The 17,171-nt window shown below is 41.0% G+C and overlaps 1 protein-coding gene across 1 annotated transcript; it reads right to left on the bottom strand.

The window, feature by feature from the left end:
* LOC124276558 (C-type lectin domain family 4 member G-like) lies at positions 1–6,538 on the bottom strand. The gene is made up of 4 exons (XM_046712202.1): positions 6,441–6,538; positions 2,791–3,047; positions 2,313–2,504; positions 1–377 (listed from the first exon to the last, which is right to left on the bottom strand). The coding sequence occupies exons 1-4, from the start codon at positions 6,485–6,487 to the stop codon at positions 169–171; spliced, it is 705 nt and encodes a 234-aa protein (XP_046568158.1). The 5' UTR covers positions 6,488–6,538; the 3' UTR covers positions 1–168.
* Positions 6,539–17,171: the final 10,633 nt, after the last annotated feature.

The raw sequence follows: 17,171 nt of genomic DNA, 5'->3' as shown, positions 1-17,171 counted from the left end.
TCGGGTGGTCAGGCTAGCTGACATGGTTGACACATGTCATCGGTTGATGCTCACAGTGTCGATCACTGGACTGTCTGTTATATAACATCAAACATTCTAAACACAGACAATGGGGGGAGATGAGAGAGGGTGCACCTGCTGTGACTGTTTCAGAGAAACTTTATATAATTATTTATGTATTTCACAAATGAAGTACACCTCCATACTGCAAGGGATGTCATAGAGTGCTCCATTAGAGATGGAAACACAGTGTTCGGTCAAAGAATTTGGTTCCCCGACATTCCACAGACTGTTATTCACTGGATGTCCGTCTCCCCATACATACGTTCCTGGCACGGTGCTATCATCGGCGCCGACTCGTACTAGGACAGTAAGACCTGGAATGAGTTTGTGATAAGCATTGTTTTACAGCTCTCATATGTACATTTATTACTATTATGACACATTTGTCAAAATGATTGGTCAATAGGCAAAGCATACGAAACCATGTAGGCAATTCTACCAGGGTGTACGAACCGTACACCCCGTCAAATCTGTCACGTGACACACTGAATGAGATTTGGTACAAATCCTTCAGCTTAGGACACCTTCTCTTAGATATTTACAATTTGTACATGCAAAGGAAATAACCGGAAAGGTACGAGAGCAGTGAAAACAATTTAGCGTCGGATACATCTTTGCACTACGGGCGGTGGGGTAGCCCAGTGGTTAAAGCGTTCGCTCGTCAAGTCAAAGACCCGAGTTAGATTCCCCACATGGGTTCAATGTGTGAAGCCCATTTCTGGTGTCCCAGCGGTGATATTGCTGGAATATTGCTAAAAGCGGCGTAGACCCAAACTCACTCACTCACTTTGCACTACACAAATGCATGCACATAAATCGATTTAGTTATGCGGCGACATGTAGGGTTGATGTGGAAAGTAATTCACGAGCACGGGTATGGTGCTCTCATACCAATGCCTTAATGACTGAACCACCCTCCCCCTTATGTGATGGGAAATCTCACAGTCACGCAGGTCGGGATGAGTGAGTGAGTTGAGTTTTATGCTGTGTTAGCAACATTTCAGCAATATCACGGTAGGGGACACCAGAAATAGGTTCACACATTGTACCCATGTGGGGAATCGAACCGGGGTCTTCGGCGTGACGAGCGCTTTAACCACTAGGCTACCTCACCACCACCGCAGGTCGGAGAAGTACGGGTACAACGCGAAGGGTCGGAACGATTTTTCCAACGGGAATACTCGCGGTCCCCCTCCTAAATAAGAGTATCAAAGTCAGAAAATGTCTGCACAATTAAGTGCAATTTATTTAGTGATTGAGTTTAAAGACCAATACATGTCATATATGCTAAACATGACCCGTGAAGATCCGGGTTAGAATTGATCTTCAGTAACCCGTGCTTGTCGTAAGATGCGACTAACGGGATCGGGTGGTCAGGCTCGTTGACACATGTCATCGTATCCCAATTGCGATGACAGATGCTCATGCTCTTGATCACTGGAATGTCTGATCAGACTCGATTATTTACAGACCGCCGGGATAGCTGCAGTATTGCTGAGCGTGGCGTAAAAATAAACGCAATGACTCACAAACCACCATAGTTGAAAGGCAGCACGGAGCACGAGTTGTTATTTTCATCATCTATATCAATCTGCAATCGATTTTATATTGTGAACTATAATTGCTATCGCGTGGCGCGTAAGAAACGAACGACGTCGTTCGTTTTTACGCGCCACGCGATGGCAATTATAGGACACCATACTTTTAAGGTATAAGAATGGGGAACATTTTCCCTTTAACAGCGAACACTCTTCCACACAAGATTATATAACGAACCATTTTAAAACAGAAAGTACAGCTTTGATTTGAACTAAAAAGCAATGAATCGTGTAGTGACAGTTATAGCGAAATCCTCCCATTCATCCATATATGGTTATGTATTAAACCATTTTAGAAACTAAATGTAGCGCTGATTAGAACTAGATAATCGAACTTCATGTGAAAGTGTGTCATTTTTTGCACAGTCCTCCCACTCGTTCACACAGGATAATGCCAACAAAAACGTACAAGATAATATAATAATATACAATAATATAATTGTGGTGTTTTTTAGAGTTTGGGAAGTACAATACAGACAAACGTTATGGGTAACAACTTCTGATTCTTTCTTGACAACGGTACAGGATCTGTACCGGAACGTCGCGCTCACGAAATAAAAGAGTTGTCATCCATTAAGTGTGCCTGTATTGTCATTTGTGAGAACACAGTGTACAGGACTTCATGTATGAAGATAGGCAGGGGGAACTAACCTGTAGTCAGTGGGTCCAGACCCATCTTTGATATTATCTCCCATTTGTTGGAGTCGGAAAGGATTATGAGTCTGCCCCCGTGTTGGCCACACTGAATCACGGCGGTGTCGTTGTCGGCCGTTGTGGAGGAGACCCATATGCACATCTGAATATCCCTTAGGAAGATGTATCCCTGTTCAACAGGGCACCATCCTGAAACAACATGATGAGATGTGGGTACAATTAATATTTAGAACAGCGCAACCTTTGGTCACCATCTAGAAGCCAGATGTGATGATATTAGGCTATGTTTTGTACTCTCTTTCTTTCTTTCTGTGTGAGTGTGTTTGTATGTGGTTTGTGCGTGCGTGCGTGCGTGCGTGTGTGTGTGTGTGTGTGTGTGTGTGTGTGTGTGTGTGTGTGTGTGTGTGTGTGTGTGTGTTTTATGCAGTCAAATATGGTGCCGCATGTGTGATACCCTAAAGGACTTTGTATCTACCTGTATCTGTGTAGGCGTAGACGCTTTCTTGGGCTTTCGGAACTTCGGCACTGACCCAATTAAACCTGTCTGGTACAAGGGTAGTACACAAGGACGCTGGTATGTCGTACTTGAAGACAGAACATCTTGGGTTTTGTGCGCAGTGGGAAGCACATTCATCATGGCGTCCCGTACTCACTGTCGCTTCCTGGTACCCGAACTTGCTGAAGTCGTTGTTGGGTTGTGTAAGTAGCTCAAACGTGGATTGGATTCCATTTCTTGAAATCAAGAGAGAAAAAAACAAACATTTTTAAACATTTGACTTCAGTCATCAAACGTTTCAGAACGTCAACGCCGCCATTATCGAATATCTGCCAAAACAAAATCAACAGAGATGAAAATTATACGTACGGGTCACTGAAACTTAGTGAGGACACGAGTTTGTTTGTGAAACATTACACATGTGTCCTCACCTACCGAAAACCGCCTACCACGCATATATGTTTGAGTTTGAGTGAGTATGTTTTACGCCGCCTTCTGCAATATTCCAGCAATATCACGGCGGGGGACACCATAAATGGTCTTCACACTTTGTGCCCATGTGGGAAATTGAACCCAGATCTATAACTATCAGGCTACCCCACCGCCCCTTCGTTAAAACAGCAAGTGTCCTTGGAATATGAGTTTTGAACACTCTATGTTAAAATCATGGCATGTCATGTCATGGGACAGAATTTTGACAAGCAAGTTGTAATATCTAGTCAAATGCTCTGAATGTCTACCCGAAATACTATACTACTGGAATAAAATAAATGTGCAGCATTTGATGTTATGCGATTGTTTATTGCAAAAAAGAAAATGACATGACTTGTGGTGTTTTCCTTAACCACTGTTTAACTGTTGACTGGATAATATCGAAATCTGTATGATTGACACTAGTCATCGTGATACGCCCTTGAAGAGATGTGGTGTCAAAAGTCAGTTTACAAATTCAGTATCGTGTGTGTCCACTATTGGCGTTGATGCAGACTTGACAACGAAGACGCATAGACGACACTAAGCAATTGAAGAAAGCTAGGTGAATGTTGCTCCATGTCTGAACCAACGCTTGTCCCAACTCAGCTAACGTCACTGGCCGATTCTGGGGTTGACGTAAACGTCCTCCCATTTCATCCTAAGCGTGCTTCATAGGGAACAGGTACGGAGAAACAGCTGTCTAGGGGAGTGCCGGAATGTTCTGCTGTCTCAGGACATGTTGAGGGGCATTATCTTGAACGTCTCTGTTCCCAATGATCTCATCCCTGTATTGCAGTCCTGTCAGATTGCCATTGGCAATGGCAAGTAGTTTGCGACTATGAGATGTGACACCAAACTGTCGACGTTGAACAACGCGCGCGTTAGCATACCGTTCACCTCGCCGTATGTACACCCTTGGCCTGCCATCTGAGCTGCCCAGATGAAGTCTCGACTCGTCAGTGAACAAAACACAATCCCAATCTTCTGTACCGCCTGAACCAGGAAAGACGTGCCTGTCGGTAACGTTGGAACAAACCTGGACGTATTGCAGGCCGTTGGGGCCGGATGTTGGATGGACCCAAAATGTCTGGCCACTTCATTTTGGGCCATTCCAGTCTCAAGTATACCCACAGCGCGGAGACGTTGATTTTCTGTAAGCCGTGACATGACGCACGCACAGTTTAGGCTGAAATTAACGTGTTTTCCACAACATTTAGGAGCCAGGGAACAATCAACCGTTCTTCAATTATCTATATCAGGTGTGTGAACTTCAGGTGTAAAAAAAACATGAAAAAGTAAGTTCTTTCAAAGAACACGTGCCACGTGGAAAACGTGACATCAAATGTCATGCAAAGTGCTTTGATACATGTTTATTTAGTGTTATTTTTATAACTTTTCAAATACCTTTATTTTATTTTATGCAATTTTATGATATGCACAGTTACTATTTTGCGTTAGTATAAGTATGGAAATCATATTGCATATCAGTCATGTGTATTATTTTCGTCGCAAGTCACCAAGTAGCCACACCATGAACTTGTAATAACTGTAAAGTCTCTCATAATTATCATAAGGTACCTTTTATTTAGGATTGTTAATCCATTGTTTTGAACACAAATCTAAAACGTCAGAGATAGAAAATACCCTGTCTCGAGTGGGTGCCAAGTAAGTGTGATACACTAAACTTCTTTGTTTGGCATTCTAGAAGTGGAGAGATGAAGAATGGGGACAATTTTTATGGATATACAACTTTTTATTCTGTATCGGCGACGTTTCGACATAGATTCTAATGTCGTTGTCAAGTACTATTTTCTTTTGTCACTTCTGCTTGACAACGACATTAGCATCTTTGCCGAACCGTCGCCTCACAGAGTAAGAAGTTGTATATCCATAAAATTGCCCTCATTCTTGATTCACTAAAGTCCAGGGGTTAATACAAACACCGGAATCTGGAAATAACGACCTGGATGGCCACGACTCCAAGAAGACATCCAGTATGTTCTAACCATGAGTATCAAGTGTTAAGAAATACCATTTACTTGAGACTAAAAATATATTATACCTTGATATATTCTTTGTCATCGCTTTCCACCAATGATTTATGTTTCTTCTCACCATATAAATACTTCAGTCTTGTACTGTACATGTATATCGTTGTCAGTTTCTCCAGGTAACATCACAACTCAAGCTTGTGAAACGGAGAATTTAAATATTCAGCCTGTTCTATTCCTAGAATAGAATAAATCAATCAAATCATATTTATTCTTGTTAATCTTGTTTGGGGCAATGGGCCCTTCGTTTTTCTTCACCCAGTTCCTTGTCTCGGTCATCGTTTTCAAAAAAGTAAAAATACTCAGAGCCAAAGTCAATAACAAACCATCAAAGAATAGGGAACATCTTTAACAAACAATGAAACTGAAAGTATGTAAGTCTCATTTAAATTAAAATGTTCGGGTACTTACGACAACGCAAAGAGCAACTGCAGACACAGCATGATCACCAGCTTCATCGCCTTCTTTTGATGCGTGTACAACGTTACTTTTTTGCGTTAGTATAAGTATGGAAATCATATTGCATATCCATAAAAATTGCCCTCATTCTTGATTCACTAAAGTCCAGGGGTTAATACAAACACCGGAATCTGGAAATAACGACCTGGATGGCCACGACTCCAAGAAGACATCCAGTATGTTCTAACCATGAGTATCAAGTGTTAAGAAATACCATTTACTTGAGACTAAAAATATATTATACCTTGATATATTCTTTGTCATCGCTTTCCACCAATGATTTATGTTTCTTCTCACCATATAAATACTTCAGTCTTGTACTGTACATGTATATCGTTGTCAGTTTCTCCAGGTAACATCACAACTCAAGCTTGTGAAACGGAGAATTTAAATATTCAGCCTGTTCTATTCCTAGAATAGAATAAATCAATCAAATCATATTTATTCTTGTTAATCTTGTTTGGGGCAATGGGCCCTTCGTTTTTTCTTCACCCAGTTCCTTGTCTCGGTCATCGTTTTCAAAAAAGTAAAAATACTCAGAGCCAAAGTCAATAACAAACCATCAAAGAATAGGGAACATCTTTAACAAACAATGAAACTGAAAGTATGTAAGTCTCATTTAAATTAAAATGTTCGGGTACTTACGACAACGCAAAGAGCAACTGCAGACACAGCATGATCACCAGCTTCATCGCCTTCTTTTGATGCGTGTACAACGTATTACCTTCAATGAACAAACAGCTTTGAACAGCTTGTAACGCTGTAACCGCCGTGGAATGCTGTCCTCACAACGGTAGGCTTGACGTCTACGTCGATACATATTGACAAGCTACAACAATGGTGAAAAAATCATCTACAAGTTTCAGCAATTGTGAAAAATCAATCCGTACATGAAGCAGTGTATTCAGTTATTATATACAATGACAAGGTAGTTAGTTGGTTACATGTTTCAGCTTCACAACATTGGTCCCGCACTCGGTTCGCCTCAACTAATTAAATGATTATAATCATGTGATCCTCGCACAATCAATACCATCCCTCATTTGATAATCGACTTGATAAGTCCATGATACTGGAGACAAAACATTAATGGGTAACTTGATATAAAGCCATTTTCAAATGTCACGCTTCGGAGGAGTTTGGTAGTTAGCATGGGAAAGTACACTTTCAATACAAAGGCGAGAAGGGAAGGTCCCTCATTTCTCATTAGGGCATAACTTTGTTTTACAATACCGTAACGCGGAAACGAAGTGTGACAAAGGTGGGCGCCTCGATCTTTCAATAACCGCATTTCCTTGATTATCAATAACACAAATCAGTTAGTTTATTTTTTGGGCCATGCGGTAGTAGTTATCTCCTTTTCAAAAGATATACTCTTTACACTGATAATGGTGTATCCGTTTCAATCAGTTATTATTCCACGTACTTGATAACGATAAGAAAAGCAGGATTAAGTTCAAATGATGTTCCAGTATAAGACTTTGAAATGTTAATAGTTAAGAGAGGCAACATTTGAATGATTGATTGAATGATTGATCATTAAGCTCGAAACTTATGAGAATAAGCATTTCCAATATTTTCCGACACAAATAGTGATGGAAACGTGAATATGAATGGATAAGTGAAAATCAGGAATGACATCAAGTGTCTGCCACAAACGGTACGCATATCCTGCTCCGTGTGCGTGTGCGCGTGCGTGTTCATGTATATATAGCATGTATGTTGAACATATGGTGCTGCCGTCATACATACGGGGACGAACAAACAGCCTGATGTTTGATTGCACTGAATATACTACTGTATTTAAAAAAGTAGGGGATAATCTGGCTGAGTTATGCATTAGTCGTCGAACGTCAGGTAACCATAGATTTGTTAGATGGGTGGCCAAAGCGCTCTACTGTCCATTACGTCATTTACCATGAAAAGTAAAAAACTAATTAATATCGCGCGAATCAGCCTCTATTCTCCAGACAGATTCGACGAGGCATACACCTAATCAAACCGGCCAGTGTCAGCTTGGTTCAACAGTCCAATTCTTCCTGCAGGACAGATCCAAGTTCTTTGACAGTGGTAGGTGGTTGCTGACGGTGACGTAACACGCCATTCAAGGATATCACAGACATGTAGGTGACAGGTCTGGACTGATGTCTGGCCATTTTCAAGACTCAATGTCACACATTTTCGACAATATTTTGGCCTATATTATATATATTGGGGCATATGCACTCATGTTAGCTTCCTATTGATGCAATAAAAGGCGTATTCTCCTTTACGACTTTCTAAATCTATATTAACGGGAAAAATAACTGCGCATAGCATAAATTTGTAAAGAATAAAAGTTATTTGAAAGGCTATAATATATATCCCTAAATAAGCGAGTAGAATGAACTTTGCACGAAATTTGATGTCACCTATCGCTGTGCAGAGTAAACTTACTTACTTTTTGCATGCTTTTTGACACCTGAAGTTCACACACCTGATATTGAAAATTGATTATTCTTTAGCCTCTAAATGTTCTTGAAAATACGCCAGTTTCAACCTAAAGTGCGCGAACGTCATGCCACGAGATACCGAAAATCAGCGTCCCGCACCATGGGTATGCTGGAGACTGGAATGGCTCAAAATGAAGTGGCCAGACATTTTGGTGTCCATCGAAACACGATCTATGGAGACATTTTCAACATAATGGGAACCCGAGAGATTTGCCTCGGAACGGCCGTCAACGCGTGACGTAACGTTAGCACAACACCCACATTGGGCTGACATATCCAAGGAATCGACTCCAGACTGCTAGTTTGTCACTTCTGCCAGGACTGTACAGAACCGACTGAGGGAGCACAACATTCGGTCCCGGCGGCAATATGTTGCTCCAACGTCAGCGACACTCACGTCTTGCCTAGTGCAGACAGCATTTACGGTACAGGAGACAAGATAGGGAGAGTGTTTTGTTCACTGACGAGTCGAGTTTTCATCTGGACAGATCAGAAGGCAGGGCAAGGGTGTACAGATCTAGACGGCGAGGTGAACGGTATGCTGACGTGTGCGTTGTTCAACATCCACAGTTTGGAGGCATTAGCGTTATGGTATGGGGCATCACATCACATGGTCGGACACAACTTTTTTATTGTCGATGGCAGTCAGACATGTCTGCGGTACAGGGATGGGATTATTGGACCTTGTGCTGCCGTTCACTCAAGGACATAGACGTAAGTTCACGCTTCACGCAAGATAATGCCAGCCCACATGTCGCCCGTGTTGTGACTGGTTTCCTGAGACGTGTCCCTCATCGAGCACGCTTGGGATGAAATGGAGCAACGTTTACCTCAAGCCCAACATCAGCCATTGACGTTAGCTCAATTTGGGAAAGCGCTGGTTCAGAAATGGAAAAACATTCCCCAAGTATTCTTCAATCGTTTTGTGTCGTATATGCGTCGTCGTTAAGCCTGCATATTAAAATTTCTTAAAGCCAGATGCCTGAAGGTATTTGAATTGTTGAAAGTTGTTTCTAATGGAAATATGCACAGTGGCAGAACGTTGTTTTCTCAGATGAGTGTCGTTTTTTTGTCCACGTTGCAGATGGGAGAGGGAGAATAAGGCGTCGACGAAATGAACGTTTCAGAGTCCCATGTGTTCTGGAAAGTGACCGCTGGGGTGGGCCATCCCTTATGATGTGGGGTGGAATAAGCTGGGAAAGGCATTTACCACCTTTAATCTTCCAAAACAACGGTCAAGGTCGTGGAGGGGGCGTAACTGCACGACGTTACATTGACGAAGTCTTAAGGCCTGTTGTCGTCCCGTTCTTTAGACCCAGACCACAGTTGCAGTTCCAACACGATAATGCCCGCGCCCACACCACCATTATCACACGACAATTCCTGGCCAATCACCACATCCAGACAATGGTTTCGCCACCTCTTAGTCCTGATTTGAATGCAGTGGAACATCTCTGGGACGAGTTGGACCGACGCCTTCGTCAAAGACCAGTTCCTCCACAAAATCGGCGGCAGTTGGAGAATGCAGTGTTGAATGAGTACAATAACATTTCCCGTGCTTTCATATCCATGGGAAGATGTACTCATGTGATAAACAATAATGCTGGTCATACCAGGTACTGATACCATCGACTATCAGCTTAAGCTTCTAAACGTGTCTAATGCAGACTCTATAGGTTGGGCACAATACAAATTTCATCAAGTGCTTGGTTTCATTCAAGAGAGACAACTCCGTTAATCCGTTTTCATTAGTTTATGAAGAGCTATCCCCCTTGTTTACTTGCTAGCAGACGACATTTTCAGTGATCCTCAGTATGGATGATTTAGAGAAGAGGAAGTTGATTTTAGAGTATTATAACAAGGACATCAGATCAGCTAAAGCGATTTCAAGTAGAACAGGCATCCCTTTGTCCACTGTTTATCGTGTTTTGAAAAATATTGCAAATGGATATGGCACGGAGCACCAGGGAGGCGCAGGTAGGCCCAGAAAATTGACTGTCGTTGACAGGGAGGCGGCTTGGTATTCTTGTTTCTAAAACGAGCACGCTTGGGATGAAATTGAGCAACGTTTACGTCAAGCCCAAAATCAGCCATTGACGTTAGCTCAATTGGGACAAGCGCTGGTTCAGACATGGAACAACATTCCCCAAGTATTCTTCAATTGTTTTGTGTCGTCTATGCGTCGTCGTTAAGCCTGCATATTAAAAATTCTTAAAGCCACATGCCTGAAGAGGTATTTGAATTGTTGAAAGTTGTTTCTAATTCAAAATGGCGAGGGATCAAACTACTATCCTACACGTATATATACACTGATCCACTGATCCGCTCAAAAACCTGATTACGGCTCCATCGTATATGGTGTGGCCAGAAACAGCAACCGCAAACTATACTTAGTTCCAAAAGAAACGCGACATTCATGTTTGTTTTGAAATTTCCATAATTGTCTTATTTACTTCACATGTGCAAGTTAAATGTTCTTTTAAACCAATTTTCGAAATTAAACTACTGAAACAAGACTTTTAACGTCAGATTAGCCGTAACGATTGAATCTAACTATTTAACATTTTATGGGAAAAACAACAGAAACGATTCACATGAACGCATGGCCTGACGCGTTGTGCACGTGAATTTAATGATAAGACACTTTCTTCAAGAAAAATGAGAGAAAGAACCATTTAAAAGATGCGACGGCAGTTTCTGTTGTGTTCTTTTCCTGAATGGTACAGAATACAATATACCACGTTTGAGCAATGAATCACGTCTACTTGCTCTTGGGATTATTGATGCTGGCTTCAGTGTTGTCAACGTTGCACAACATATGGGAGTACATCGGACGACAATTTACCGACTGATTGAAAGCCAAAATCAAACGAATTCGGTGAGCGATCGACCTAGAGATGGCAGGCCACGAGTGACGTCACAGGCAACACCGTTACATCGTAACGTCACATCTTCGCAACCGTTTTCTTCCAGCTACTGTTACAACCCGTCAGACAATTGGGATTCACAACAGACCAATTTCAGGAAACACTGTGCGTCGACGTTTGAGAACACACCGGCTACACTGTAGGAGACCCTATGTTAGACCGCTTTGAGGCCTTGGCACCGTCGTCTGCTCTTAGCATGGGCTTGCCAACATCAGCATTGGAGATATGCACAGTGGGAGAACGTTGTTTTCTCAGACGAGTGTCGTTTTTTGTCCACGTTGCAAATGGGAGAGTGAGAGTATGGCGTCGACGAAATGAACGTTTCAGAGACCCATGTGTTCTGGAAAGTGACCGCTGAGGTCTGCCATCCCTTATGATGTGGGTGGAATAAGCTGGGAAGGCATGTACCACCTGTAATCTTCCAAAACAACGGTCAAGGTCGTGGAAGGAGTGTAACTGCACGACGCTACATTGACGAAGTCTTAAAGCCTGTTGTTGTCCTGTTCTTTAGACCCAGACCACAGTTGCAGTTCCTACACGATAATGCCCGCGCCCACTCCACCATTATCACAGGACAATTCCTGGCCAATCACCACATCCAGACAATGGTTTGGCCACCTCTTAGTCCTGATTTGAATCCAGTGGAACATCTCTGGGACGAGTTGGACCGACGCCTTCGTCAAAGACCAGTTCCTCCACAAAATCGGCGGCAGTTGGAGAATGCAGTGTTGAATGAGTACAATAACATTCCCCGTGCTTTCATGTCCATGGGAAGACGGTGTACTCATGTGATAAACAATAATGGTGGTCATACCAGGTACTGATAACATCGAATATCAGCTTAAGCTTCTAAACGTGTCTAATGCAGACTCTATAGGTTGGGCACAATAAAAATTTCATCAGATCTTAAATCCACTGTCGTTGCTGTTGTCTTTTATCTTTCTTTGGTGCGTTCTGTGTAAAGCATATAGTGGCTGGAAGCACGTATGTGGGATAACAGTTCTCATTTCAAATGGACATGTCGCGTTTCTTTTGGAACTAAGTATACTTGATTCTGTACACCAATAAGGTTTAATACTTTGTCTTGGATCTTTCCCCAATTTCTCCTATTATCTTTCTTTATGCTGCAGCAGATGAACCTACTCTGATCCAACGCCGCATTAAACCCCCTTTGCAGCCCTGCATACACACGTGTGTTCAATCCCTTCTTTAATTATCTGTATAATAAAAACAATCATCACTTATTCCACCTTTTGGAATACATATCATCCATTCATTTCTGCTGTCAATGTTGAGTTCGAAAACACATCCCTTTTCCACTTGCTTTCTTCTCCTCCTTGGCAACAGGACGACCTAATATTGGTCACATTTAAGACGTCAGAAACCAATCAATTACAGTATGAACAATAATTTAATCAATTAAGAAGAAAACGTAATCAATTCGAATCTATTTTACAGGTGGCGCGTTTGCCACTGGCATTGGATCCTGAACAATATCTTCTCGATGGCCAGATAACAGCTCTATCTTCACAGAAAAAGTAGCGATATTATTTATCAATAAACATATTAGATATAAAACAATATATATACTTTTTGTGGCATTAGGCTATTAAAAAATATGTCTTGTACACATCCACTTTTAATCGAGAATACTGAATTACATATTGATCTTGCTAATAGCCAATACGACATCTCCAGGCTGGAATTTCTGGTAACACAATGGCCGATCCTGTTGCCAAGGTATTATCTTAATATCGCATCTGAGATACCACGTCTCATCCCATAGTATATTTGTGGTTTTATTTGCCAAAGGATGATTTAATTCCAACTAGAGTCCATGCTGGTAGAAAACTGTTAGTCCCCATGGTTCCTAGAATGGTGATCTAATTTCATATGCTGGCGTCATACAGTCCGTGTGCATACTGCATTGGTTAGATATTGTTTAAACAACAGACAAACAAAGCTCATTCTTCCTTAGTTCTCCAACTTCTAAACGTCTCTCAAAGAAGTTGTAGACAGCTGTAGACAGCCGACTGAAAACCACTCGGACCCACAACTTTAGTTTTCTGTAGGTCCTTATGGCCTACAGCCTGTTCATACCAAATAACTAAGAGTATTATTTCCTTATTTAAATATACCGCCTACACATTCTAATCAGGACCCACAATCTTTTATGGTTCTGGGTCCTTAGGACCTGCAAAATTTTCAGGGCTAAAGGCAAACACTGGTTGTAGACCTGGAATGACTCATGTAGGTAAAATAATTGGAATTAAACTGTCCACATTACTACAAACACGATCACTTGATTAAGTGCGAATATTTACCGACCTTGGCAATCGTGTCACCTCGGTGGTTCCCAAAGCAAGTGCAGTGATCGTGCTTAATGCGTGTTACCAGCGTTCTCAACGCGAGAAAGGAGAATGATTTTCATACACACTATTCCATTGTTCACGAAATATGTGAATGTTCCATCAACGATCTGCAATTTTAAAAGTTACTATTGAATCGATCGATTAATCATACATTGGGTTCAAGCATTAAAACATATATGTGTACAGATGTACAAAGTTTTTGCATTTAAATGAGCATGTACGTTGTAACCTTTCATTTAAAAATACGTACAATCAGTACTATGAAACTTGATGGTTGCATTTGAATACATTCAGGCACATCTTGTGAAGGCCTAATGTATATTTTCTTACAGATTAGAGTGTTCATCACATCGAGTATATCTCTGTTTGAAGTCTTGTTAGAAGCATCGATTGAATGAAATGACAACTGAATGTTCCGGCAGTTTCCACCAAGAGTTCAATAGTCTATGGCGTCATGTGCTAAAAGGAATATCTAAACATTCTCAGTAAAAACGTCCTTGAAGCTACAACTTGCTCTAAAACAGTATTTTGCAATCACGTAGGTTGTAATGATGAAGTGAAACCTGGCACCGATCGGCCAGATTAAGTCGACGATAAAACGCCAGCGTGTCAAGGACGTAAACATATGATCGCCGGTGTTGGCAGTAAGGGCTTTGTCGTAATTGCGTTTGGAGTATATCTCCCTTGGGCAGGAGCTGGGGTTTGGGTTGCGTGGCTTCCCAAGATAGTTATCTAACGTATTATGTGACATCAGCTGGATGGTATGACTGCTGAGTTTGTTTGTTCGTTGTTTTGCGCCGCACTCAGCAATATTCCAGCTATATAGTGACGATCTGTACACAATCGAGTCTGGGTCAGAAAGTACAGTGATCAACATCATGAGCATCTGTCTATGCAATTGGGATACGATGACATGTGACATGCTAGCCTAATCACCCGATCTCACTAGTTGCCTTTTACGACAAGTATGGATTGCTGAAGATCAATTCTAACCCGGATCTTCACGGGTCAATTTATTTAATTTTGAAATGATGTCCGAAATTTTAAGGTCCGGACATTTAAACTGAAATTAAACTGTTTTGAAGACTAGCCTCTGTATAGTCGTCCGCAGATATTGCTACATCGATAATGAAAATATATATTAACGCTGAAAATGTATACCAAAATAATAAGTTAAACCAACAAACAACTAAAGTATATTACACAATTAATAATTGCATTACAAAATTAACATTGTTTACGAATAACAAATGGGTAGTTATAATGGCAGCACACATTAGTGTCTGTTACAATTAAGTGTTCGTGCTGTTACAATGGCAGTATGGAACATAATAACGCCGCATTAAACCCCTTTGCAGCCCTGCATACACACGTGTGTTCAATCCCTTCTTTAATTATCTGTATAATAAAAACAATCATCACTTATTCCACCTTTTGGAATACATATCATCCATTCATCTCTGCTGTCAATGTTGAGTTCGAAAACACATCCCTTTTCCACTTGCTTTCTTCTCCTCCCTGGCAACAGGACGACCTAATATTGGCCACATTTAAGACTTCAGAAACCAATCAATTACAGTATGAACAATAATTTAAATCAATTAAGAAGAAAACGTTATCAATTCAAATCTATTTTACAGATGGATCCAAGGATAGTGGCGCGTTTGCCACTGGCATTGGATCCTGAACAATATCTTTTCGATGGCCAAATAACAGCTCTATCTTCACAGAAGTATTAGCGATATTATTGATCAATAAACACCTTAGATATAAACAATATATATACTTTTGTGGCATTAGGCTATTGAAAATATGTCTTGTACACATCCACTTTTAATCGAGAATACTGAATTACATATTGATCTTGCTAAAGCCAATACGACATCTCCAGGCTGGAATTTCTGGTAACACAATGGCCGATCCCGTTGCCAAGGTATTATCTTAATATCGCATCTGTGATACCACTTCTCATCCCATAGTATATTTGTGGTTTTTATTTGCCAAAGGATGATCTAATTCCAACTAGAGTCCATGCTGGTAGCAAAACTTTAAGTCCCCATGGTTCCTAGAATGGTGATCTAATTTCAATTGCTGGCGTCATACAGTCCGTGTGCATACTGCATTGGTTAGATATTGGTTAAAGGTCACATGCAACGTAAAACACAACTTTGCAGATTCTGATACCTTTCGGTATGGACGTACCGAAACAAATCATCAAAAATGCAAATTCAAGTTATAAAGTTATAAAGTTCGGGGGAAAACGGGTTTCAACAGCTGGGCTGCGCTCATAGCATGTGCGCAGTGAAATAGGTTCGCGCAACTTGGAAGCGGGCTGTCTGGTGAATACTCGGTGAAGGCTTTGGTGTGAGCTATTTTCATAATGTTTTGTTGATATCTCAAAGGCGTGAGCTTTTTATATGTTATGACAGTAAATAAACTGTTTATATAATTTCATTTGTCTATTTCACCACACGTTCTTCTTACCGAGTCACTTTCTCAGTTCGATACTTAAAAGCAATGTCATTATTTAGCGTTGACACAATTTCTAACTGTGATATAGATATGTCGTTGTCACAGACAAAACTCAATGTTGTTTTATTGACACCTGTGTGTCTGCCTGCCTGTCTGCTAATGACAATATTCAATACACAACTGCGATCACTGACCACATGCAATTTGAACTTAACACCAATCAGGCTATACACCATAAACAAAACGCATTGATTTATGGCCCGAGTTCGGTCTCTGTCACATTATGAAATTACACAGACAGGCAGGTGTGATACTTGAACACATGACATGTTATGATGTCTGTTGATTGCAAAATGTTATACACAAAAAATGAGCATGTATTTACAAAACCCAACATCTCTATACATTGTATAGACACACACAATGAGCCGTGCAGGCGGCATCTGCAAATGAACCAGCCGTTACATTTGAGTGCACACCCACCCGCTCTGACTGGGTTCGGTATCCCGGCTGCTTCGTTTCGAGGGAGGTAAACCCAAGTACAAAATATTGCACTTTTGATTTGCGATTATACGCTTATAATTTTGTTTATTTGTTTATTCATAATCAGCAATGCATATTATATGTCATGAAGAAGTGATAATTGTGTTTTAATTATGTTTGATTTTTTGGTTGCATGTGACCTTTAAACAACAAACATACAAAGCTCATTCTTCCTTAGTACTCCAACTTCTAAACGTCTCTCAAAGAAGTTATAGACAGCTGTAGACAGCGTTCAAAATTGACGTCGGTCCTTAGGCCCGAAGCCGACTGAAAACCACTCGGACCCACAGCTTTTGTTTTCTGCAGGACTGGTCCTTATGGTCGATAACTAAGAGTATTATTTCCTTATTTAAATATAGGGCCTACACATTCTAATCAGGACCCACAATCTTTTATGGTTCTGGGTCCTTAGGGCCTGCAAAATTTTCAGGGTTAAAGGCAAACACTGGTTATAGACCTGGAAGGACGTATGTAGGTAAAATAATTGGCATTAAAATGTCCACATTACTACAAACACGATCACTTGATTAAGTGCGAATATTTACCGACCTTGGCAATCGTGTCAACTCG

Source organism: Haliotis rubra, unplaced genomic scaffold, assembly GCF_003918875.1.
Source record: "Haliotis rubra isolate DU_JTF1 unplaced genomic scaffold, ASM391887v1 Scf21, whole genome shotgun sequence".
Lineage (NCBI taxonomy): Eukaryota > Metazoa > Mollusca > Gastropoda > Lepetellida > Haliotidae > Haliotis > Haliotis rubra.
Note: the sequence above shows the minus strand (reverse complement) of the source record. Positions and strands in the feature narration are given on the sequence as shown.